Below are 27224 nucleotides of genomic sequence, written 5' to 3' on the forward strand. Positions count from 1 at the left end.
GCCTAGGTTCGAATCCTGACGCAGCTATAAACTGTTATCGAAGTGTTTCATGGACGTTAAAGATCCCATGGTGTCCTTCACTAAGAGTAGGTGAGCTATCGCCGGCTGAACAAATTACAAATCCCTGCCATAACTTCCTGCAAGGATTGAAATCCAAGCCACAGAAACTGCTTCAGCAGAACTGACGCTCGGTATGGACCATGGTGCATGAATATGACAAATATGGTGGATGTTTAACCCCCTCCTCCCATGTCCTTTTCCCTTCTCTCCCATCTCTCTAAACTATTTCCCTTCTCCTCCTGGTCCTCACATACTCCTTTCCCCTCCTTCCTCATGACAATCATCCTACCATCTCTTACTTTTCCCAACTTAAGTCTTGATCATTGGACAGTAGTTCCCTCCCTCTCACTCGTGTGTACGTAATTGATAGATGCCCTCTTCCCAACCTCCTTTGAAGTGATGGGGGAACCTCGTTTGTACTCTGAGTATAGTATGGCCAGATGCAGTTCTACATGTACAAATAATGATCAAATTCCCTTAAGTATTCGTGAAATTCACTCCAAACAAATTTAAATTATAAAATGCTGGCAATCAAGTTGAAACCCTACTATTAATACAATTTATTGGTCATTGGCTTTAACACCAATACAATTTTTTTTATTGCGGACCCTAGGCATCACAAAGCTACACATATCAAAACAGTTTCAAATGGAGCACCTTGCCGCCATTAGAGCATTTAAATAGCATCAGATGTGGCAATAAATGTGAATTGTTGCTCCCAGCTTGCTGGCTCGATGATGAAGATGCCATTTGCATTTTTGTCACCCCCTCCTTACCCTGTTTAGAATCCCGTACACACAACTTGCTCGTGTTTATAGAATGTTAGTTATGTCATACAAATTATTGTGGTGTGTTAGTTATGTCATACAAATTATTGTGGTGTTTTAGTTATGTCATACAAATTATTGTGGTGTGTTAGTTATGTCATACAAATTATTGTGGTGTGTTAGTTATGTCATACAAATTATTGTGGTGTGTTAGTTATGTCATACAAATTATTGTGGTGTATTAGTTATGTCATACAAATTGCTGTGGTGTGTTAGTTATGTCATACAAATTATTGTGGTGTGTTAGTTATGTCATACAAATTATTGTGGTGTGTTAGTTATGTCTTACAAATTATTATGGTGTGTTAGTTATGTCATACAAATTATTGTGGTGTGTTAGTTATGTCATTACAAATTATTGTGGTGTGTTAGTTATGTCATACAAATTATTGTGGTGTGTTAGTTATGTCATACAAATTATTGTGGTGTGTTAGTTATGTCATACAAATTATTGTGGTGTGTTAGTTATGTCATACAAATTATTGTGGTGTGTTAGTTATGTCATACAAATTATTGTGGTGTGTTGGTTATGTCATACAAATTATTGTGGTGTATTAGTTATGTCATACAAATTATTGTGGTGTATTAGTTATGTCATACAAATTGCTGTGGTGTGTTAGTTATGTCATACAAATTATTGTGGTGTGTTAGTTATGTCATACAAATTATTGTGGTGTGTTAGTTATGTCTTACAAATTATTATGGTGTGTTAGTTATGTCATACAAATTATTGTGGTGTGTTAGTTATGTCTTACAAATTATTGTGGTGTGTTAGTTATGTCATACAAATTATTGTGGTGTGTTAGTTATGTCATACAAATTATTGTGGTGTGTTAGTTATGTCATACAAATTATTGTGGTGTATTAGTTATGTCATACAAATTATTGTGGTGTGTTAGTTATGTCATACAAATTATTGTGGTGTGTTAGTTATGTCATACAAATTATTGTGGTGTTTTAGTTATGTCATACAAATTATTGTGGTGTGTTAGTTATGTCATTACAAATTATTGTGGTGTGTTAGTTATGTCTTACAAATTATTGTGGTGTGTTAGTTATGTCATACAAATTATTGTGGTGTTAGTTATGTCATACAAATTATTGTGGTGTGTTAGTTATGTCATACAAATTATTGTGGTGTTTTAGTTATGTCATACAAATTATTGTGGTGTGTTAGTTATGTCATACAAATTATTGTGGTGTGTTAGTTATGTCATACAAATTATTGTGGTGTTTTAGTTATGTCATACAAATTATTGTGGTGTGTTAGTTATGTCATACAAATTATTGTGGTGTGTTAGTTATGTCATAAAAATTGCTGTGGTGTGTTAGTTATGCCATACAAATTGCTGTGGTGTGTTAGTTATGTCATACAGATTGCTGTGGTGTGTTAGTTATGCCATACAAATTGTTGTGGTGTGTTAGTTATGCCATACAAATTGCTGTGGTGTGTTAGTTATGCCATACAAATTGTTGTGGTGTGTTAGTTATGTCATACAGATTGTCATGGTGTGGTAGATATGTTGCAGGGAAAGTTGTGGCATGGTAGATATGTTGCAGGGAAAGTTGTGGTATGGTGGTTATATTGTATAAATTGTTGTGGTGTGGTACCTTTGCAGTACAGTTTTCCTGTGCATGTTCAATGCGGTACCTGTAACGATTCCGTAGTTTGTGTGTTCCATCACGGCCCCATAAAACTTGATGATGTTCTTATGACTGAGAACACTCAGTACTTCTGCCTGCAATGAATTTACAATAGTAATAACGATATGAATATTGTAATAATAATAATAATAATTATAACAATAAAAATAGGACCACTGGACCTGAGGTTATCTGGGTCCTGGCCTAATGTTGTAACCCAAATTTGGTCGAATTCCGACTGGTGGGTCTGATGAGAAAGATTTTTGAAGGAATTTACACAATTTTCCAAAAATTTTACCAAGTCCACCATTTTGACACACTTCTGGTCACGTGATTGGCATGACCTCCATAATTTAACATTAGGATTGTGTCCTAATGCTGTGACCCAAATTTGGTAGGATTCTGACTGGTGGGTCTAGAGAAGAAGATTTTGTAGGAATTTATGCGATTTTCACAAATATTGACGAAGTTGGCCATTTTGACACACTTCCAGTCATGTGATCAGAATGACCAGCAATTTAACATCCCTACCCTGGCCTGATATTGTAACCCAAATTTGGTGGTATTCTGACTGGTTGATCAGAAGATTTTGGAAGGAATTTACGCGACCGCCATTTTGATGCATTTCCGGTCACGTGATCAGCATGGCCGCTGCAATTTAACATTAGGACCGTGTCCTAATGTGACCCAAATTTGGTAGGATTCTGACTGGTGGGTCTGGAGAAGATTTTTGAAGAAATTTACTAAGTTGGCCATTTTGACCTACTTAAAGTCATGTGACTGGAACGAGCTTTGCAATTCCTGTTGTAAGTCAGAAGTGAATGTTGCTGCAAATTTTCAGCTGGATCGGCCCAGAGGTTTGGCCAGAGAAGTCGAAAAAGATGGATGGTGCGTGATGACAATACCTTTTCTGGAATGTAAATTCCATGATAAGCCAATAATAATCTATCTATAATTCCAGCAATGTGTGTGTGTGTGTGTGTGTCTGTCTGTCTGCGACCGCCGTTTCTCGACGACCGCCAGTCCGATCTGATTGAAACTTGCCAGGAATATTTCCGGGGACCCGCAGATGTGCGTTTTCGAGGTTTGATATCGATCGGACGAGCGGTTCCCAAGTTACGGCCATTTTACTGCTTTTTCAGTGTTGAAAAAGTGTATATATGGCAGCTGAAGATGTCATTCCGCCTTCTCACGCCAATTTTTCCCCAAATTAATAATAACCAGACGATCACCGGTCCGATCGGATTGAAACTTGCCAGGAATATTGCCGGGGACCCGCTGATGTGCGTTTTCAAGATTTGATATCAATCGGACAAGCGGTTCCCAAGTTACGGCCATTTATCTGTCGACCAATGACAAGACACGGTGCTATGACATCACGAATGACGTCACAATATATCTTTTTTTTTGCACGATTGATGGTCCGATCTGATTGAAACTTGCCAGGAATATTGCTGGGGACCCGCGGATGTGCCTTTTCGAGATTTGATATTAATCGGACGAGCAGTTCCCAAGTTACGGCCATTTATCTGTCGACCAATATCTGCGAGAGAGGGGGACGGGAGAGGGGGGCGAGAGAGGAAGGGCGAGACTAGGGGAGATAGAGGGGGGCAAGAGAGGGGGAGAGAGAGGAGGGGGAGAGAGGAAGGGCGAGACTAGGGGGGATAGAGGGGGGCAAGAGAGAGGGGGTGAGAGTGGGGGGCGATAGAGGGGGGATGAGAGTGGGGGGCGAGAGAGGGCTGCACATACTGGCACTCACCTACAGGCACACACCTACGGGCCCACCCCTACGGGCCCACCCCTACGGGCCCCTACTCGTAATAATAATTATAGTAATATGACATTGCGAATGATGATGAAAACCAGTTAATAAAATATTTGATTTGCCAAACTTGCATTTCTCTAATAAACTTATTTATATTCGTCAATCAGGCACATCAACGTTAACAAAACAGTCTACCACCTGTACCCTTACATCATCTCCATGGTAACAGCTATGAACAGCAAGTTATTAAGGTTCGCTGGTTGTGTAATCATGATTGGCAGTGAACTGTCTGGTCTGGGTTCGATTCCCGACCAGACTCTAAATTGTGGGATTGATATTTTGCAAGCAGGGTGATGGTTGCATAACAAGGTGTGTTGTCCCTCGGAGTGACATTAATCGTCTCCTGTCTGTATTAGTTGGTGGACGTTAAAAGTCTTTCACGAAGGAGGAAGCGAGGTATCACTGGCACCATGAAAAATTGTTTTTAATTCGCCCTATAACTGGTGGACAACACATTGTCTGGTCTTCTCAGATATTCCCTGGGCTGGCAGCAGCACGAGATTTAGGACTGTGGAGGCCCCTGGGCAGTGATTGACCGGTCATCCTCCGACAATAGTTCTCACTCCTCCCAACCGCCGACAATTTGGACATCTGAGCATAACACAACTTTTTATCATTTCCACAAATCTGCATCATATAGCAATTTTATTGAGTATTTTAGATTATTTGTATGCCTTCAGACAAAGAAGGAACATACAAACTTAACCAGAGCATGACAAACAACTGAGGCAAGAAGACTACACTTCTGGCAGGGTATGTGCAGCAACTACAGTTTACATGACAGCATACCGTACTGTCATTCAAGCAATCAATTTTTCCCATTTTCAAAAGTTTTCTCGAGGCCCTCATCTTATGAAGGCCCCTGGGCAACAACCCGTCTTCCCGGCCCTAAATCCGGCGCTGGCTGGCAGGATGGCCGGGAGGTATGCACAGCCGCCTTGGAGCCGTCTTGCATGGGTTGGAATCCTGACCCAGCTGTAAACTGTCATCCTGGTTTCACAGGCAGGGCGATTCATCAATGTGTGTGCCATCTCTCGGATGGACGTTAAACAGGCGTCTCGTCTGCCGGCATTAGTTGGTGGACGTTAAAGATCCCACGGCGTTCTTCATGAAGAGTAGGGGAGCCAGCACCGGCAGCCTGAACAAATTACAAATTCTCGCTTGAACCTACAAGGAGGCACTGTGCATCAGCAGTGCAGCTGCAGCGCCAGAAAATGATGCTACCCACAGCCATGTGTTGTATATGAAAGAAGACAAGCGGATATTCTTTGATCACAGGTGCGATTGCCGTTATATCAATATGGATGCTGTGTGGTTTCAGCAACTCCAAGAGAAGTGGACATCATACAAATTCACGTGCTCTGGCCTTTGTAGGTGTTTCCTAGATCGTCATGAGATTGCGATGATCGACCCCACGGGAAGGCCGATTCAAACCATGACATTGCTCCTGATCCCCCATGATCCACCTGCCTCTACAGAACAAAACATTGAAGTCGAACAATAATGCGCAAAGGCAAGTTATAACTTTTAACCTTGACAACATGAAGGTTCAACACATCCACAACAACCATTACCCATTACGGGGACAGACCACAATGCATGAAGGGGGCAAACTGCCTTCCTTTTTCGGCAACAAACCACCTCCCGTAAACCTCTCTAGCCATGCAGGCTTGTTCATTCCATTCTCTAAGCGGTTGTATATTTGATTGTTGATCGGCTTGACCCCCACTCTACATCAGTGCTTGTACGGTTGAGAAATGCTGGAACGCGTAGCAATAACATTTCACTGCGGATGAATCCTGTAATGTCATTCACAGTTACAAATCATTTCTCAAGTGAAGTTACTCTCCCTAAACAACTTGCCCTAGATGGTGTTTATTTTAAAACAAATAAGAGACTCCTTCCAAACAACTAACTTTCAAAGATCTGCTCAAAGTTCTGCCGATTGAGCCATTGTGTTATCAGATCTGAAAGTGCAGACTTGATTTCAACTCCAATTCAAATCACGTCTCGACGCACAAACCCACTAAACTAAATACCGATGCATCCGCTTTCGCGTAGTACATGTCTGTACAGTAATTACTATAAACGGATAATTGTGAGGTTAATTTAGTTTCATGCTCCGACATGACATTCAGTGCCACAATGGTAACCCTGCAAGTGCAAGCTTGTCATGAGACATGTCACTTATGGTGCCACATTGAGGTCGTGTCCTGATGCTCAATAACATAAGTGTCCTCCCCACCTTACATCCATTCCTGTCCACACATCTACCTTCCATGTGTTTGGCAGGGTCACGATCGTGAGCACACTTCAGCTTAATGAGTGCCTGATTAATAACTATCCAGATTATAAGCTGGGAATCGTCCATCATCGAGGTTTCAACCTTCAATCCCAAAAACTCTCCAAACTGTGGGTCCACAACCTTAGTTGTCTTAACATCCTACAATCAGGCAGGGAGACAGATAAAAGGGGTGGTAGAGAGGTAGAGAGGTAGAGGGGAAGAGAGGTAGAGGGGTAGAGGGGAGAAGGATTAAATAAAACAAAGTTACACCTTGTCATTAATCATAGGAAGGGAAATTCTGAGTCAGAGTGACCAAACCAAACCTTTTCATCCCTCACAATGACCAGCCTGGAGTAGTAATAAAAAGCAGGAATATGTGTGCAAAAATAAAAACAAATAAATAAACACGCCATAGCGAACCTCCACAATTGTTGAGGGTTGGTGCAGCAGATATTTAATAGTCCAGTTGTCCTTACCTCACGCCCAATGCTGAGAAGCTTCTTAAACGCAACAGTCAGAGCACGCGGTTTCCAGGTGGCACGATACACACTGCCAAAGCTTCCACCACCGCACATCTCATGCACCTCCAGGTCATACAGGGAGATCTTCATCACAGAGTCCATAGCCTCTGTCCCACCTCGGCTTCGCTCATCCATGTTTCGGTCCCTCAGGGTTTCTGACCTGCGTTCTTGTCCTCGGTAGACCAGAAGAACTAAAACGTACTCACAGCAAGGCGATTAGGTCATCCTGACACGTCAATCTGTGGATCACGGGTAAAGAAATAGGAAGTGACGACACCAGAATTCACCCTACACCCCTCGAGTAACACCACCTTGACAGGCTGTTCAAATCAAGTGATGATAGCACAGCCAATAGTGTTGACCTAACAATCTTTAAGGTCTTACTCAGTTTCGTTCACAACCGAATGAGACCTTGAGGCTTCGAGGCTCTGCTCCGAACGACGATGGGTGAATAAGGACCGCCTCTGTACCCTCACAGCAATGGAATGTTGGCAATGTCCAGGCCTGCCAACCCTCAGCCATGTGATGAGGGGCAGGGGTGGCTTTGGGTGTAGTTTTGTTTAAAAGGAATCGGAGGGGAGAGGGAATGGGGTAATCACTCAGGATTAGACATCCATTTTACAAAACACATACAGTACGTTTGATGGCGTAGGCTTCATGCAGACGATTTGAGAGCAAATCTCAACTGGTACCACAAGCAATGTGGAGAGATGGAGCAACCCTATCTTTTTTTGGAAAGACTATGATGTCACGAAGAGTATTAATAGCACCCTCTCAGAACCTTCTTGCCAATGGAGATACAGTGATTTTACTTTGGAAGGAGGGAACGGGTCAGGGGTAGTTCCTCGTTTCCATTTCCTCATTTTCAAGCTATTGTGAGATGAATGCAGGATTTCTCAAAAAGTGTAATTTAAACTTTGCACAAACAATAATTTACTTGTATCATCATTCGTATGTAAACCATGGGCGTTTTGTCCGAGATCAGCCCTTGAGATGGCGTGATCAGGGGTTCAATACCAATTTTGTTTAATGATTTGTTCATCAAGTCCAAGAATTCTTCAAGGAATCGATGATAAAAAATTTCCTTCCAAGCCTCAGACTTTTTTTTCTTCGAGATCACTATGTGTTCAAAGAGCTGCTTTGTTGCCACAGAGAGGCTTTGTTTTCACAATAAAAGCAGAGAAGGGGTGGATAATGGTGGTGTTCAGCCAAATCTGATGGAGTCACAGCTACAAATGTCATTCCGTGCCCTTAAAAACCAACAGCGGTATAATAAACTTTAGAGGGTGGGCAGAAGACCCATAATGGTCCAAGGACCACGGCGTGGGTCACCAATAAGTTCTGAAATCCATCGCGAGCTCGAAACTAAAGTATTTGAACTTGATCAAAAGTCAACAGTGGATGTGTAAATAAAAGAAGGAATTAAATTCATTTCAGAAAGTTTAAATTCCAAAACCGACAAAAGGAGCTTTTCAGCTCTTCCATGAGCCTTAAACTCTGAAAGAAAAACAACAAGGAGTTGCTCGACAAGCCAGTAGGTGCATTTCTGTACCTCAGAGTTTGACAGGAGCCACTGGGTCACCAAAAGAACGGCTATGACATCACATGGCATGGTCACAATGACAGTAATTACATCACAAGGCGCTGTCAGCAAGGCAGACGGGGTCTTTGCCGGGACTGGGCAAAAGGCATCAGGAACACCGCAAGGCATGTGATAGGTCGATGCACAATGTGGTGGTAGTACAAGTGAACTGAATCCCCACACATGGAATAAGTCCTTTCCACAACCACCGAGCAGCACGTTTGTGGGTTTAGAAATGCAAAGCAAATGGTTGTGGAACAGAAAGGGACTGCTCGGAGTGGCAAATGGCATCGCGTTGGCCTACCAGCATTCCCCACTGATCCACTGGCTTGCATCCTTGGGAACCCAGGTTCAAATCCCATACACCGGTGTTTCTCCATTGTCTACGAATGTCCTCATAACTAATGTAAAAGCACAGTGATGTCTACCAACATATTTGTCCTAAATGCGTCCAAGCTCCTCCATTTACATTCGATCAATGTAAATTAAAACTCGAGCGAAGTCGATGGCACATCTCTTGCTGCCCACCTCAAGCAAGCTTGAAAGATGGCAAAAAGCTCCACCAGGAATGACCAAATATCAAATTTTGAGTGAAATTGTTATACTCCCCGTTTTGACCCTCATGACCCTAAGTCCCCAAACCCTGGGGCATGAACAAGGGTTCAAATCCGGAAAATCGTTATATATTTCACACAACGTTGATTGCGTGTACAAAGTTTCATTATAAAAGATTTTAAACTGTGCCCATAATTGCATTTGGTGGTGTATGACCTTTTGACCCTGCCCCAGAGAGAGGGGCCAAAAGTGACGCTGCTCTTGCAACCTTGTTGCCATGCGGTGATCATAACTACCAAGTTTGGTGAATTTCTGTCCAACCCTTTAGGAGGGGATAGCATGACGGAAAGACAGACAGTGAAACAGACAGACCTGATTACAATATTGCCCCATTTTTTTATTTTATTTAAAAAGCGTGGGGATAATAAAAATTAAGAAATGTACAAATTCCACACCATGACGAATAAACGGGGCAACTTTCATGCTTTTCATCCACCACACTCAGAGAGGCTTTATATCTTTTAAACAGCGGGAGAAAGTACGTTATGAAGACATGAGATTGAACTTGCAGTAAATAAAGATGGTACACGTGGAACGGTTTGGAACTATCAATCAGAATCGATATCCAAAGGCGAAACTTCACCATTTAAACCTCCAAATTACAAGAACAGGATCCAATGTCGTACAATTTGTCAAATGGTCCTTTTGACAAAGTCATCTACGAGCCGTGGGTTCCAAATGTATCCGAGTTGTCATCAGAACTTTTATTTCAATACATCTTTATTAAAAACATGAAACAATTCACGTTTGGGAAGTTGTTGTGAGATAGTTTGCATTAAGGCATTATGGTTTAAATAACAAAAGCAAAAACATTGAGCTCTGCGCAGCAAAGCAAGGCTTATGAATAGTGCCAAGTCATTTAGTTCTCAAAGGATGATCCACCCTTATTCCAGCGACTCAGTGGAAATGCAGATTTGCTCTGTGGTTGTGTCATCTTGCTAGCCAGGAACACGAACGGATCGAGCAGCGTACGCCTATCGGACACGGTCACCTCAAAAAGACGTGCCTTCTCGGTTTTGGCCCACGCCTGCGCCGTGTCTGGTTCGACCTGCCGTCGCTCTGTAAGGTCACTCTTGTTGCCGAGTACAACGATAGTCACCTATGGATAAAGTGGTGAACATATAGGTATTGCTTGAGTGTGTGGTCCATCAGGTAAAGCACAAAATGGCATTATTTATTTTCTGTTCTTGCCTTGTACTTACAAAATGTACAACATTCCTTGTATATTAAAAAAAAAAAAAGGGGAAAACCTGCACATAAACCAGAACGAAAGCAGGTGGAGGGGAATGAACATGGGTGGGGAAGAAACTAATGTGGGCGTTGACACAAACATGGGGGGAGGGTGCAAGGGTGGGGAGTGGGAGGAAACCAACATGGGCTGGGAGTTTAAAAATGTGCAAGATAAATAAATGAAACATGAAAATAAATGACAATTTAATTTAAAATACTTGTATATCATTCTTGTCACCACAAAAAAGACAGATATTCTCAGTATGTGCACACAGTTAGTGTCAAATTGTGGGGTTTACAACTACTACTACTACTACTACTACTACCACCCAATTAACAACGATTTCTCGTATTAGGAGGTTGGTCGGATGATGGGCCCTCTCCACGTAATCTGATCAAAAGCATCCTCCTCCATTGACCCAACAATTCCTTGTTTCGACTGATCACATCCTTCCAGGTCTTTTGCCCTCAACTACTAAATTGGTCACTTTCTTGACAGACGAATCTCTCCTCACCAAACACCCAAATCACCCTAGTCTTCTTTCTCAACTCTTCCTCAGTACTATTAGCTTTGAGCCTCTTTCTGGTGTCAACACTACTCTGCTTATCCTTCACTGTGATCCCACACATTCATCTCATCATCCTAACCTCTTTCCTCTCATCATCCTACACTGTTCCCTCCCAATTCCGTCTCCATGTGCTGCACGGCCGCATCACCAGGCACTGAGGGCAATGTTGTACACCGCCTATTTTTTTTTTTAAGAGATTTTGCCCACCAAAGCCAAATGCCACTCAAGGTGGGGGCTACACAAAGGAAAGTATTGATATTTTAAAAAGAGAGGAGGAATGTATTGACATTCCTCTTGAATTGAGGCAGGTTGGGATCTACGGGAAAGTAGGATGCAGGTGAACTGTTCAAAAGTGATGCAGTGTGGGGGTAAAAACTAAAATATCCCATTAGTCTTACTCATCGGAACAGATATAGTACATGGCGAGGAAGAACCTGCCAAATGTGTAGAGCGACAAAGTATGCTCAGATAGAACAACCTGTGAGACCCTCAGAGCACATCCCATGGTAATATCTATGGAAAAGGCTAACAGAAGCAACAGAGCAACGGACTGAGAAAGGTTCCAGGGATGATGCCAACTCCTGTCCCTCCAGAATGGCAGCACGCCATCGTTTATTTGAGATAGAATCACAAACAGATTCTGCATGCTGTCGCTTAGCATTCTCTAATACTCGTTTACAGTGGTTGCTCACAAGGAGAAACAAGTGATGCGCCTCACTCGAGCCAACAAGATGATACTGATTGAAAAAGGGATTGTGATGGGCGATAGCAGCAGAGCAAGCCGGAGTGAACCATGGCCGAGAGAGTGTCGTTTCACTTGGTAGGTCCGTGAAGGGATAAAGAGGACCATACCAACACGGATCCACTCAGTAACTTCCTTTGCAGCTTCAGATGGGTTGTGACAAAGGATTGAGTTCCAGTGAATATCGGCAAGAAAAGAACGCAAGGCATGCCAGTCAGCCTGGCTTTATTGGAAGATATTTCGACGGACAGGATGAACAACAATTGATGGTGAAGAGTAAGAAACCTGAACTTCGATGTTGACATGATCAGTTTCCGAGAGGGGGAGGGAGAATTTTTGCAGTACAATCCCCAGGATTTGAGCACAAAAATTGTTCAAGAAGATGCCTGTTATCAGTAACTTGATCAATAATTCAAGTCAGAGCTGAAATTACTTGAGTAAGGTTACGCGACATGGTAAAGTTAAAAGCACCCACACCAAGAGACCACAGCGCCATATCAATACTATCAGTGATAGCATCAAAAATAGCACAATTGGGCGATGATGGAGAGCGACACAAGAAACATATGTAGCCAGTGGAATGCAAAAGTGCAAGGAGAAAACACATAAACTCGTGTCGTATCCTCAAGGGAGACCTAATGGCCAGAGTGGTAGAGAGGCTTTTGCGTAAATACACAAATCATGAGAAGATGGAAAAATCAAGCCTATGGAGGATGTAGCCAGGCACTGCAAAAGTAGTACAGTGGATAAGCACAATAATTGTGTTTTATGAAAAAAGCATGAATTTTCTGACATAGTTGGTGAAAACCATTAGGCTTATGTTCAGATGTGGAGGGAACTCAGATTTGACCTCTGAGGACCGTGAGAGGTCAAATCCAAGATGGCTGGCAGTCCACTGGGTCTAATGTTCAAAAGCGTTTAAATTTGGAACTAAACAGTGTAAAAAAAAAACATTTAAGGTGTCATTTCCAACGAAGTTTGGAGTGGCCATTCGTTTGGTGATACTTTTGAGATTGCCAGGAGCCAGGGAAATGCATTCCGATGAAGGTCAAGGTCAAATTACGTTAAAAACTTTTGGACATTCTTTTGGTAAAGACAATGGATTGGACCTATGCAATATAGCGAAACTTCGCTTCCATTTTGACACTATAGGGATAATAATACAAAAAAATTAACAGAATAGTCCCATGCTGCTGGTCTATTTAATACGTTATTAATAGCAATGATGATGATGGTAATGGTGGTGATCAAAATCTAACCGCCTCCAGCCAGAAGCACAGTGCAGTGCACTTGAGTGCAGCTTTGGCACACTTGCACCGTCCAGTGCATCCTTTCTCATAGCGACAGCGGATCAATTCATGGCACGATTTTGATGCTTCGGGGAGAGTGGTCCAAAGTGGATGCCACCCAGTTGTTTCCTTTGTCTAGCCCCAGTCAGATGGCTCTGGCATCTCTGGATCCAGGACCAATGCCTGGTTCCAACAGTTGGCCTGGAAGCAAGTGCACTTGATGTGCTGTTTGAGTGCTGCCTGGTTGGAGGAATGTTCTCTGGAGTTCTAGACTTCTGTGTGAAGAGCTGTTTCCTGGCATGATTCACTTCCGTGCTCTCACTGGTTCGGTCGTACATTAGCACCACAAATCGCTCTAGCAGTAACATTGATCCTTCACTGACCTCACTTGGCATGCATAGGAGTTCATTGAAAGCATCATTCACCTCTGGGAAAGACTTCCAAGTTTCCCAGGCAGTCTTCTTTCCTCTGCCAGCGAATGCAGATACAGTCACACCTGGTGAAAGCGTGAAGGACTGGGAGAGTCAGACACTGTGTTGGATTCATCGTGGCAACCATTTCGTGAACAGCTATGTAACGAAAGCTTGACCTGACACCAAGGGCAACCCACAGCTCATTAGGAGCTGTCTTGCTGAATGAAGCTACAGCCAGTACTACCACATCAGTATCAACAGTACGTATGGTCACCTTCTCACACCCCTTTTGCACAGCATCTGCCACATGCAGAAGTAGACGAGTGTCGTCCTGCGAACATGGGGCAAGGCAGGCCAAGTATGACTCAGCCGGAGAGCAAAGGACTCCACTTCCATCTGTTGCATACAGTTCCTTGCCATCTGCTAGAGGAAGATGAACAACGACACGTGACAGGAAAGCAAACAATTCGGTTTTGTTATCATCGCATCGAAGGAAGTCCTTCCAGTTATTTGGCATCACAGTAGAAGGAGCCACTCTTTTCTTGGTGTCCTTTTCCGTCTTCTGTCTTGTTGAGGCTTTGAGGCTGGCGGGTTGGTACACATCCCAGACAAGGTTGATGCGGCCGCTTTTCTCAAGTTGAGCAGAGATGTATGGTGCAAACACTCTTTCTCCATACTCTTGAAATGTTCTTGATGTTCCTGGATTTAGCATTTAAACCACAGCTGCACCATCAAGAATTGTTGCATCAGCCATAGGCACACCTCAAGCACACCCTCTGAGGGGCTAAATAACTAAATTCGCCACAATGACACCACTCGGTATTCATTTGCAAATTTCAAGTGATTGCTTATTTTTTGATAAATTTTTACCTTGACCTAAATTCATTTTCTTGAATTCTGACATTCTCAAAGGTATCACCAAATGAATGGGCATCCCCTATTTAGTTGGAAATGGCACCGTAAATGTTTTTCTGCGCAGTCTGGTTCCAAAATTAAGGACGTTTGAACATTAGACCCGGGTGACTGGCGGCCATCTTGGATTTGACCTCTCACTGTCCCCTCAGAGGTCAAATCTGACTCACCTCCACATCAGTAAATAAACATTATGGTATGACCTAACTATGCTAGAAATTTCATGCTTTTCTCATAAAATGCACAATTTCGTAAAATATGAGAGCTTATCCGCTGTACTAAAGATTCAGATAACGCGTCAGTGTGGAGACGAGTTTCACAAAGAGCTAGCAGATCCGGAGAGTTCAGTTTCAAGCAGGATTGGATGGCCACGAACCCCCTGGATATTAGCATAGTAGGTCTTATCGAAATTCACCTTCAAGCCTTTACACTCCATCGTTTCCTTTGCAAACACGAAGCATCTCCTTCGCTTCCAATTCTGCTTTTGCTGTCAAGACCACGACATCTGCATAATTAAAATAATAGTTCCCATCGGAATACTACCCCCACCTCTTTCATAAGATCTTTTAGAAATAGTACAATAAGCAAGGTGCTCAACACTCATCCCTGATGTAAACCTGCTTTCACTTCAAATGACTCTGTACATCCTCCACTAGTTCTTAGTCTCTTATACATTGACATAATGACCCTCACTAAATCATCTGTTACTCCGTGTCTCCGAAGTGCCCATTCCACAACTATCCTTGGTATTCTATTGTTTGCCTTCTTAAGATCTCCAAACACATGGTAGAACTTCTTATTCTTCTCCTTCTCCTTTGTTAAGTACCTCTCTTGAATCTGCCTCACTATAAAGATTGCATCTGTCGTCAACCTTCCACTCGCAAAGCCAAATTGGTTCTCATCGATGTTGACAACTCCTCTCAATAACCTCAAATATCTTCACTCTTCTGCATGATGAAGGAAGTGGTGGGTCACCTTTCATAGTGGTTATAGTTCCACCCCTTTCTGTCTGTTTGTTTGTCTGTTTGTGTGTGTGTGCAGGATATCTCAAAAAGTTGTGGACAGATTCGGATGAAACTTGGTGGACACGTTGGGTGGTGAGGACAAATTGATTCGATTTTGGTGAAGATATGGAGCAGTCTACTAGAATTTTTAAGTGATTCTTCACCATTGAGAGATAGGGCCAAAAACGATTTTGTACTGTATAGCATGACATTTCAAAAATGTATTGGGCCCGATATGTTCTCGTGGACCAGGCATTGCGTGGCGGAGATATGCTCTCCACCGAGTGCCCTTCTTGTTCTCTCTGCAGCGTTCAAGCTGTTCCCCCACTCTTCATATTCTCTATTTTTTTGCTTTCGCTACTTATTTCTTATCTTCCTTCTTTAAACACTTGTATTCCTCTCCATACAACTTCCTCCAATTCCTTACTCTTCTCCACTTCGTATATGCATTCTTCTTCTTTGCTATTGCTTCCTGAACATTAGCATTCCAACACCATGTTTTCCTCTCCTTTGGTACATTAGCTGGCGTCATTCCACATTCCTCCTGAGCTACCCTCTTCCATGCATCCCTCATTTGCCCCAAACATAATCAACCGCAGTTGCATTCACTTGTTCTTTTTCCTTGCTCAACCTCTCCTGAAAATGTCTCCAAAATCTCTTTATCCTTCGATTTCCAAACTTTTGCTCTGGGTATGCATTTCACATACTTGACCTTCTCTTCAATATTAATCCTTACGTCAACAACTAATTTGTGTTGGGTCAAACATTCTTTCCCAGGTATCACTTTCACATAAACTACACTTCCTCTGAGACTCCTAAGTACGAAGAAATAGTCAACCTGACCCTTCGGTTCTCCAATCATGTATGTCACCAGCTGTTATTCCCTTTCTTAAAACATGTATCAAGTACACACATATCCATCGCTTCTGCCATTTCTAATGTAGATTCACCTGCTGTACTTCTTTCTCCGTACCCAAAACCCCCATGCACTCCCTCAAATCCCTCCAAAGTGGGTCGCCGGCTGAGCATCCTCCGTTGCGCAGTCCTTCCTTGGTACACCAGAACTCATATCTACCTCCAAGGCCTTCATTTGCAGACTGATGGAGTACTGCTCTCTCCTTGGGGTTGGCAGCCCCTACCTCACACATTGCTCAGTTTGATGCCGTGGAAAACAAGGCCTTCAAGATCATTGGGATCTCCTGCGATGAAGCTGAATTCATGTCCATTCCTCCATATCCATCGTTTCACTTTCACATCGCAGACAGGTCAGAGGTTTCTGTCTTCGACCCTCTCATTTCTGGTCTTGCACCCTCTGCAGTTTCCATATTCTGTCTGTCCCCCCACCCCTCCCCACCACACCTCATCCCCACCCACTCTCCAGGTTTCTGCAGGGTGCACATGGTCCACCATCAACCCCCTTCTGTTGACACTACCTAAATCCAGAATCACTGCTAATCTCCACTTTTTCCTGCATCTGGGGAGTGAATGGAAATTTGCAGGAATGCAGAAATTTGAAAGAAGTGGAAGAAGGAAAGTGAAAGAGAGAAATGAAGGGAGAGTCGAGACTTGTGAAAAAAAACAAAGACAGCTTTAGAAGAATGATTGATCGATTGTGTGCTCTGCCTAAAGGCAGGTCCTTGGCTGTCTAGGCAGTTAGTTTGCAAGGCTTTCTTGAAACTACCTAAATCTAAATTGGACTTCCGGTTCCGGTTTTGAGCGGCAAGAGGTCTCCTTCGGGGCTCCCTGCTGATGTTCTCAAAGTTAAGTTCCGGTTGTTATTTGTCCCGTTTTAACTGTTTAATTTTCTCACCTACATGTTAATGTGTGTTCCTAGTTCGGTTTTGTTTCAAAAATCGTGCTATTTTGTGAGTATTTATGTCGACGTTCTTACTTGGTGTTTGAGGCCTAGTCCTAGGCTTGAGGCCTACCGGTTCCACTCGGTGTTCGATCGTTTTTTTTTTTTTGTTGTTGTTTGTTTTTTCTCCCCATTACCTTCAATTTCTATCCTCCCCATTACCTTCAATTTTCATCCTCCCCACTTTCCAAACATCCCCCATTCTCCCAACTAATCTCTTTCTTATCTCAAAAAAAATAAAAATAAATAAATATACCCAACAACAACAACAACAACACGCTCACCTTCTCCCGATTCTGCTACTTCTTCTTCCTCTTAACTTCCTCCTCGTCTTCCTCGATTTCTTTTTTTTTTTTACACTTCCATGACCTAATCTGTTGAACTCTCTCATACATTAATATTAACAACAAAAACGATCTCATAATGCTTCATCTTCCTCTCTCACACATGTGGTACTCTTTACTGTTTCACAATGCACTACTCTTCTGCTATTTTAACAGACTGCTCTCATTTCGACCTCTCCTTCATTCCTTGCCTAAAAAATCCAACTATTACAGCGCTTCTTCTCTCCATGCTCTGAATTCGCCTTCATTGCATCCATCAAGAATTGTGTTAAATCGCATCTCTGACCTAAAACTTTTAAAAACCACAGTTTGCCATGGATGCTCGCTTTCCATCAACCATTCTTTTTTCCAACTTCAGTGCCAACTCACCCCCTCACCCCTCACTCTCACTCTCAAAGCAACCATCCCACTCTTCTCCCTCCAAGCCTCCCTCTCACCTCTTTCAAAAATTCCCCCTCACCTTTCTCCCACCTTTCATCCCCCTCACTCTTCCTTCTCTAAGTTGCCCCCCTCTCATCCAACAACCTGCCTCCCTCCACTGCCCTCTCACCTCCATCTCTTCACTCCACCTCCTCAAATCCTCAACTGCCATCTTCCTTGTCTCTTGTCCCCCCTCTCTCCCAGCACCACAGAGCCTTTTCTCCTCCTCATTCGGCCCCCTCCCCTCGCTATTCTGCAATACCCCACACTCCTTCAGCAACCCTCCTTACCTCCCCCCTCGTCCCTCGTCCTACCCTCCCCCGCCCCTCCACCTCCTGCACCCAAAGCCTCCTCCCCTACCTCTTCATTAAAAGTGTGGACCTCAAATATCCGGGGCCTTCGCTCAAACCTTTCAGATCTTTCCCTACAGGTTGCCACTGACAAACCAGACATTATCTGCCTAACAGAAACTTTCCTCTCCCAAGACGTGTCTGACTCCCAAGTATCTCTCCCTGGTTACTCCTTCTTACGGTATGACAGACCTGAGCCTCGTCCTGGTGGAGGTGTTGCTCTCTTCATCAAAGACTCTATTCCTCACTCTCCCTGCACTGCTCTCACTCCCCCACACCCCCAGGAATACCTCTGGCTTCGGCTTCCCCTCCACTCCCACCTCATGTTTATATGTGTACTGTACCGTCCACCGAACAGTGATGACTCCATCTACACCTCACTCTCCGAAAACATGGACCATCTTCTATCTTCTCATCCAAACTCTCTCTTCCTCTTATGTGGCGACTTCAATTGTCATCACGCCAGTTGGCTAGGTGTGGGTACCTCTCTCACCTGCCATGGGACATCAGCAAAAGCTTTCTGTGACTCATTGGGACTGACTCAATCAGTCAACTTCCCGACGCGGATCTCAACCAATGGTACTCCATCTCTTCTGGATCTGATTTTGACAAATTTCCCTGACAATATCTGCTGCTCTTCCTTCGCTCCAATTGGTTCTTCTGACCACGTCCTTGTTAAAGTGGACATCTCTCTGGCTGTTATCAGAGAACCACCTCACCGCCGTAGAGTCTGGCATTTCACTCAAGCCGACTGGCAGGGTCTCCGAGCAGCCATCAAACTTACAGACTGGTCTCCTATCACTACTTTCTCAAACATCAACTCATCCTGGGAATTCTTTCAAAGAAACTTGCTCTCCCTCATGCACAGATTTATCCCCTCTCGTGTTCAGTTGTCTTACCCTTCCTCCCGCCCTTGGTTTACTGAAGCTTGTGGCGAGGCAGTTGTCCTGAAACAACTTGCCTTTGCCTCATGGAAAGCAAACCCAACTGAGGGCAATCTCAGTTCTTTCCACAAAGCTCGGAACAAGTGTGTATCTACCCTCAGGAGAGCCAGAAAACAACATCTTTCTCATCTCAAGTCTGAACTCTCAAACCTCTCTCCCTCCTCAAAATCCTGGTGGCGTTTAATCAAATCTGTTTCTGGTGTATGTTCCCCCTCCATCCCCTCCCTTACCTCAAATGGCCGCACTGCTGATTCCACACGTGATAAAGCTGAATGTCTAAACTCGGTGTTTGCAGCTAAATCTTGTGTCCCAAACCCATCACTATCTCTACCCACTTTACCCAGTCGCACCCAACTGTCCCTGGACTCTGTATCCTTTTCTCCTGACAAGGTGGAGAGCTTGCTTTCAAACCTCGAGTCAGATTCTGCAACCGGTCCAGACGGCATCAGCCCACGTGTCCTCAAAGCCTGCTCTTCTGCTCTTGCTCACCCTCTCTCTGTTCTATTCACCCTCTCATTTTCCCAAGGTCATCTGCCATCTGCTTGGAAATCTGCTAACATCACTGCCCTGCATAAAAAAGGTGCAAAAACAGATCCCTGCAACTACAGACCAATCAGCCTTCTCCCAATCATCAGCAAGGTTATGGAATCCATCATCGCTTCAGACATGAAATCCTTCCTCTTCTCCAATGGCTTGATTTCCAATCATCAATTTGGTTTCAGACCAGGTCACTCTACCCTGGATATGCTGCTTCTGCTCTCTCATCAATGGATGGAGGTCCTCAATGCCAGACAGGAAATCCGAGCCGTATCCCTGGACATATCACGTGCTTTTGACACAGTCTGGCACCCTGCCCTACTCACCAAACTATCTTCCCATGGTATTCAAGGCCATCTCCAATCATGGCTCGCAGACTTCCTCTCCTGTCGCAGTCAACGTGTGGCCCTAAATGGAGTTCTTTCATCCCCTCTTCCTGTGCAGGCTGGAGTTCCTCAAGGTAGCGTTCTGGGCCCTGTTCTTTTTCTGGTTTTCATCAATGATCTCTCGGACTCTCTGGAAAATCCTCTATTTCTCTTTGCCGATGACTCCACCCTCTGCCGTACCATCTGTCATCCCTCAGACCGGCAAGCAGCAGCTTCTTCGCTCACTGCAGATCTGGATAAAATCACAAACTGGTCCAACACGTGGAACATGTCTTTCAATCCACACAAATCTCACACTCTCACTATGTCTCTTCGAAAGGACCGTTTACAAAACCCTCCCATCCACTTTCTCAACAATCCTCTGGAAGAAGTCTTTTCTTTCAAGCTTCTGGGTCTCACTATCTGCCATGACCTTTCCTGGGAAAGTCACATTTCCAACCTTGCCTCAAAAGCCAGTCGCCGACTGGGAATCCTCCGTCGTGCAAAGTCCTTCCTCGGCCCTCTTGAGCTCCTGACTACTTACAAAGCTTTTGTCCGTAGCCTGATGGAGTACTGCTCTCCCCTCTGGGCTGGTGCTCCTGCCTCCCACCTTTCTCGGCTTCACGCTGTCGAAACCAGGGCTTTTAAGATCATTGGCATCTCCCGCAATGAAGCTGAGTCTTTGGGCCTCTCACTCAATCACCGCAGGTTGGTCGGTGGTCTTTCTGTCTTCTACCGACTCCTCTCCAGCCTTGCCCCCCTGCTCTCTCTGCGATTTGTCCCAACCACATTTCCACAGGGCGCTCAAGGTCCGCCAACAACCCCCTTCTGGTAAAACTACCAAAATCACGAATCACTGCTCATCTTCACTCTTTCATTCCTCTTTTTCCCGCCTTTGGAATAAACTTCCTCACTCTATTCTTTCCCATTCTTCCCTCCAGGCTTTCAAAACAGCTGTTCACCACCACCTCTTATCTTCCCCCATCCAAATCCTCGATCTTTTCTACCCCCGATAATCCACCCAAGCCCACTTCCTTCAATTCTCCTGCTTTCCTTCCTGAAAGTCCCTGTAATGTCCATCTTCTCTTCGCCATGTTCCCCGTCCCATCCCCATCCCTCTCCCTTCCACAGTTCACCTAATGTGTCTGTTCCCCACTGTTTTGTCCCTTCCACTCCCGCCCCTCTTGTCTCATGCCTCCTTGCTGTGAGTTGTGTGTTAGCTCTCATACGAGCCTCGACCAAGGTATACAAAAAAAAAAAAAAAAAAAAAAAAATCTCAGATCACTGCTCACCTCCACTCATTTGCTCCTCTTTTTTTCCACCTGTGGAACCAGCTTTCACATTCTCGTCAGTCATTCTTCCCTTCAGGTCTTCAAGACAGCTGTTCACCACCATCTAAGCTCACCCCCCCCATCCAAAACCATTCATGATATTTTCTACCCCCATTAAGCCACCCTTGCCCCCCCCCCCCTTCCAAATTTCCAATTTTTCCTTCCCGACAGTTTGCATCTGTATCCACCTTGTCGACCCCGTGTATCCTCCCCGACCTCTCATTCTCCCCAATTTTTCCTTCCCGACAGTTTGCATCTGTATCCACCTTGTCGACCCTGTGTATCCACCCCGACCTCTCATTCTCCCCCACATCCGTTATTTGTCCAAGTTTCCCTTTATTTTGTCCCTCAGCCTTGCTGTTGAGCATGCTGTTCCTTTTGTTCTGTTACCTCTTGATCCGTTTTATGTTATAACTCCTCCATGAGCCTCGACTTTGTATCCAAAAAATTTTCACCCATCTTTTCTCCGACATGTCCATTTAAGTCCCCACCTAGTATCAACTTCTCAGAAACATCTACTTTTTGCACCACATCCTCAAATTCTTCCCAAAGTGTTCTTCTCTTCTCACCTAAGTTTACTTGTGATGCATAAGCTGACACTACATTCTTCAACTTTTCTCCCATCAGCTTCACTTTCATGATTTGAGCGCTTTATCGCAACACTTCCAAAACTTTGTGTAAACTTTCCCGCAACTATCACCCAAACACCCCCTTCAGCCTTCTTTCCCACCTGAACAAAATAACTTATTAACCTCCGCCATCGAAGATGGACAGAGGTTACTGTTTTCACCCCTGTCTGTTTGTTTGTTTGTTACTTACGAAATCTAAAGATTTCGTAAGTATATTGATGACTTCCGTCCTCTGTGTGTTTGTTTGTAGGCACGATAACTCGAGAACGGAATAAGCTACCAATGTCAGATTACACCACGTGATTCAGGAGGGTGATGGCTAGTGCTGATTCGATTTTGGTAAAAATCGGTCAAAGGTCAAGGTCACAGTGAGGTCAAACATAATTCCGTAAATTCACGTGGAGAAATGGAGTATTTTTGCTTCGGTCGACGTTACGAGTTCGTTTCAACTTCGATTTTAATTTTGTCTTCGGTTTTTGCGATCGCTTAGGACGCTTAAAACTCGGTTGTCGAAATTCTGGAAAAAAAAAATCGGATGTTTGGGAGACGTTTTAAGATTGTATAAAAAAATATTTCACTCGCCTCGTCACGACTCGTCACGTAGTGCAGCGCGCTCGAGCAGAGGTGTCGTCGAGTCACGTAAAGGTTTTGCGTGTGCACGCTGACAGTGTTTTCGATAAAGATGGTGTTTAAAAGTCATTTTTTATCCCAATAAAGGTTATCGTCACATACCTGACCTGCTAAGCCGTCGGATTATGTAAACATTGTTGGTGGATGGCCGAATATTACGGTTTTGTGACTGATAAAATAATATTAAATAATTGCGTGGAGAAATGGAGATTTTTGCTTCGGTCGACATTACGATTTTTGATGGTTTGGTACAGAATCATCGTAGAAACTTCTGGTTTGTGTCGCTACCTTCTCTAGAGACAGCATTTATTAGACAAGGTCAGAGGTCAAGTTGACGATTTCATAAGTACCAGTATATGACTGCATGTTTGTTTGTTTGTGAACAGTATTACGGAAAAACTCCTGGACGGATTTCGACGAAACTATGGTGGGGGGATAGTCAAGGATCATGCCATTTGATTTTGGACTTGGTCCAAAGTCCAATATGGCCACTATGGTGGTCATTTTGAAAAATTATTTGAATTTTTTGTTTTTGCATTTCTACATGTTTTAAGTGATTTCCAACCCCCCCCAAAAAATTTGTTAGAGAAAAAAAAAAAGAAAATTTTGCAACTTCTTTTCAAAAATTTTTCGATTTTATTTGAAAAATATTTGAATTTTTTTTTTTTTTGCATTTCTACATGTTTTAAGTGATTTCAAACCCCCCCCCCAAAAAAAATTTGTTAGAGAAAAAAAAAAAGAAGAAATTTTGCACCTTTTTTTTCAAAAAACTTTCGATTTTGTTTTTGGCATTTCTACATGCGCGTCGATCTAGTTTAGTTTATTCAATCGTGGTTCAGTAGAGTTTGATCCGTTCTGACCTACAATGAATAGGATATCAGGTTCACTTAAGTGACCCAGCAGTATTGGCGGCGGAGGTTTTGCACTCTACCGAGTGCTCCCCCTCTAGTTTTTCCTGTCCTGTGCCAATTGTCCTCACGTCTTGACCTCTCCAGGTGAAATCAGGTTAAAATCAGGTGAAAGCGATTTCTCTTTGCACCACTCTTCAGCACACACTCCATGCTTCAAACCATTCCTTACCTCCTTCTTGTCTCGGCTGCGATCGATATCACGTTTCAGTGCCTGCACCCGCTGGAAGGACTCGAGACTATCGATGCTGTAAACCAAGAGGAATGCATCACCCTGTGCCAGGTAGTGCTTTGGGAATTCGATTCCGCAACGGAGACCACGAGTGTCGTACAGACGTAGCTGTTCACGTACACCACGTTCTGTCTCTACGCAGGCAACATAAATGTCTTCAAGAGTCTCGTTTGTCTTGGTTCCTGCATGAACAGGATGCATCAGTGGTGGAATTGAGAGAACACAAGTTAGAAATCAGTGTTTGTGCCAGGCATTTGCTAACACACTCGCACACGGCATGCCAGGCCATGCTAACGCACTCACCTACGGCATGGTTTCCATACAGCAAATGTTCAAGGATAGAGGTTTTTCCGACTGAAGCTGAACCACAAACGACCACTTTACAGCTCTTTCCCATTATTCAGCAAAGCAACCACCTGTCAATGACATAATTATTAATCAAACAAGTATCTATCAAGAAAATAATACCTATTAAAGTCAGGGAAAACCAACATAGGGCATTGAAATTTTATATTTAAATTCCGGCATGGAGGCCACGGGTGTCGTACCTATGTCGGTTTTAGCATTTGTAAATAAACACGAACACGAAGCCAAATAAATTCAAGTTGAAGATAAATTAAATAAATAAAATGGATGGACCATTGCATCCAATGTTTAGAATTCTTAATCTGTTTGTGTTTACAGTCTGTTTCGTACCCGCTTATATAGTATAGGTACAAGCATACACAAAAGAAGGATATACAAAGAAAGGAGAAGGATATATGGCCAATCAAGGTTGCATTACATCAACAACACATTCATCTTTAATCTATTACTTTATCGATTCTTGGAGAGTGGGAGGTAGGCGGTGGGGAAAGGGGGGAGAACAATGGGCAGGCACAGGGAAATCCCCAGGGTGATATATACAAACGTATATACATTCAATTATGAGGTGCACCGTACTCTTACAGAGCTGCCAAAGCAGTTTCTTGGCACGGGTTATGCTGGGTGGTTTGCCATTGCCTTCCAAGCAGTCAGGACAGGAATTTGTATTTGTTTAGAGTTGCGGCGATAGCTCGCCTGTTCTTCAAGGACACCGTGGGATCTTTAACTTCCTCCAGCTAATGCCGACAAACAGGATGCCCAGCTTAATGTACATCTGAGGGACAGTACACACATTGACGTTATCACCCTACATGCAAAACTTCAGGATGACATTTTGTGTGGGCTGAGATTCTAACCCAGGCCACACAGCTCAGAGGTGAGTGTGCACACCCCTCGGCTAAACTACTAGCCAGATCAAGGGCTTGTTAGCCCAATTTGGGACACCACCGTCGTCCAAGCAACACGCCAGTCATCTCTTCACAGCGTGCTCCAATTAAACTGGGATGTGAGTGGGCACCCAGCTCTGTGAGAGAATGGATTTAAATCCCAGCTTTAAGCGCTTTACTCCAATCTATATATAAAAGGACCCCTGCATGCGTGCGAGTTCCACCCATTCTCCATCATACAAAGTCCTTCCTTGGTACACCTGAACTCCTATCCAGGGCAAGTCCACAAATTAGCACATGTTATGTATGGGACATTTTTGAAAATCAATAAAGATAGTCATTGATTTCAGTGATTTTTATTCTAATATTGGGCATCTGCAAGGAGAATACCCACAAGAATTAATATGTCATTCGTCCTTGGGATGATTATGTAATTAAAGAAAACATGGTGCTTTATGTATGGAACCACAAGAAACACAATTTTTCAATGAAATATGTTCAAGTTCAAAGTTCTCTGAAAGTATTATATCATTCACCAGAATTTTCAGTGGAGAAAGTTGAAACACTTACGTAACTCATCACAAATTATCTTACAGAAAAAAATACACATCAATCAAGAGAGATTAATTAGTAGTGTTAAGAAAGGATACGTTCAGTATGCGACCAAATTCTCCATCGGCTTTACATGCGATATACACAGTACATTGTTGGTGTAAATTGCCTTTCATTACACAATCAACAGGCTTGAGCATATTTTGATACAAAGATCCAACATTTAACTGTCAGAAACTCAGCCACACATGGAGTATGATATGAAACAAAGTGATCATCTGATTATTCGGTATTAAAAATGTAAAATGATTTTAAATTAGAATCATATTAACCATGGCCTGCAAGTAAATCTGAAGAAAATTAAATGCACAACTTTATTGCAGACATACACAAAAATGTACTATATAACATGATTAAACCCAGACAGGACACACAGGACAAAACTGTTTTGATGTGTGTACAAGGAATGAAAATAAACAAAATAATTTGCACAGAGCAATTCGTTGGTAATTTTTTTTTTTTTTTTTTTTATTCTCATAGATTTTTGTTTTGATTTGTCTCAGGATCTCAGAGCTTTTGTACATTCAATAGAAGTAATTATATATAGATGTAAACATTTATCAACGAGACTGAAAATATCAAATCTGGCAACGTAGTTATAATATGGACTACTTCCACTTACACAAGGGAATAGAAGAAGGTATTAATTTTGTATTAAAGGGAAATACAAATTCCAGTACGTTTCATCGAAAAAACAGAAACTGAGAGGTGCCTAAAATAATAATAAACAAAAACTCATATCTTTTTCAAAAGGAGGTTACATCCCTCCTGAGGAATGGAATGATCCCATATTGTGTAGTCTGCCTTAAACTGGGCCATGTGTGGAGGACAGGTCTCATGCATGAGAATACATGAATGCCCAAAATGTCTACTGGCCAAAGTAGTGGTCAAATCTTGGCAATGTTGATGTAGTCTTTCCCACAGACTTTGCAAGCAATGTCCCATTTTTAAATTACTTGTGAACTAATTATCTACTTATATTTTAAGCTAGAAATACAGGATATATGACAAATACATGATGGATTAGAACATCTGAAAATGGCATTAAAAATTTTTCTGAGCTGTAATCCTAAAAAATCCATGTGAAATTGTTATGTATGGGACATCACTTATTAACAACTGGCCTAATTTGCATAATCAATGGAGTGACCTTTTATTTATTGTGTATTAAAAGAGCATTGTAGAGTATTCATGTCCATGTAAAAAAATTGTTGTAAAGTTTGGTTTAATTTACTATATCACCATTTCAAATTGTCCCATACGTAACACCTAATTTGCATATATGTAAATTAGTTTTGTG

The 27224-nt window shown here is 42.9% G+C and overlaps 2 protein-coding genes across 10 annotated transcripts in view; both read right to left on the reverse strand.

The window, feature by feature from the left end:
• The window catches only part of LOC147030261 (mitogen-activated protein kinase kinase kinase 20-like), a 62625-nt gene extending 54775 nt beyond the window's left edge, over positions 1–7850 (reverse strand). The window contains exons 1-3 of one of the 4 annotated variants that reach the window (XM_085874143.1): positions 7546–7850; positions 7117–7400; positions 2539–2626 (exon numbers count right to left, since the gene is read on the reverse strand). In XM_085874143.1, coding sequence (XP_085730269.1) covers positions 2539–2626; positions 7117–7296 — 268 coding nt within the window. In that variant the 5' untranslated portion in view covers positions 7297–7400; positions 7546–7850. The remainder of the gene's footprint in view (positions 1–2538; positions 2627–7116; positions 7401–7545) is intronic. The other 3 variants (XM_085874144.1, XM_085874145.1, XM_085874146.1) reach the window with 3 other exon arrangements.
• A 2180-nt stretch (positions 7851–10030) lies between these two features.
• Positions 10031–27224, reverse strand: part of LOC147030262 (NF-kappa-B inhibitor-interacting Ras-like protein 2) — a 29447-nt gene continuing 12253 nt past the window's right edge. For 4 of the 6 annotated variants that reach the window (XM_085874152.1, XM_085874149.1, XM_085874148.1 and 1 more), the window contains 3 exons: positions 24366–24478; positions 24003–24244; positions 10031–10457 (listed from right to left, as the gene is read on the reverse strand). In XM_085874152.1, the coding sequence (XP_085730278.1) occupies positions 10218–10457; positions 24003–24244; positions 24366–24459 (576 nt within the window). In that variant the 5' untranslated portion in view covers positions 24460–24478 and the 3' untranslated portion in view covers positions 10031–10217. Of the gene's footprint in view, positions 10458–24002; positions 24245–24365; positions 24479–25010; positions 25201–27224 lie in introns of all 6 variants that reach the window. The other 2 variants (XM_085874150.1, XM_085874151.1) reach the window with 1 other exon arrangement.

The sequence above is a fragment of the Eptatretus burgeri genome, chromosome 3, assembly GCF_056783735.1.
Source record: "Eptatretus burgeri isolate ZD-2024b chromosome 3, Ebu_testis_v1, whole genome shotgun sequence".
Taxonomy (NCBI): Eukaryota; Metazoa; Chordata; class Myxini; order Myxiniformes; family Myxinidae; genus Eptatretus; species Eptatretus burgeri.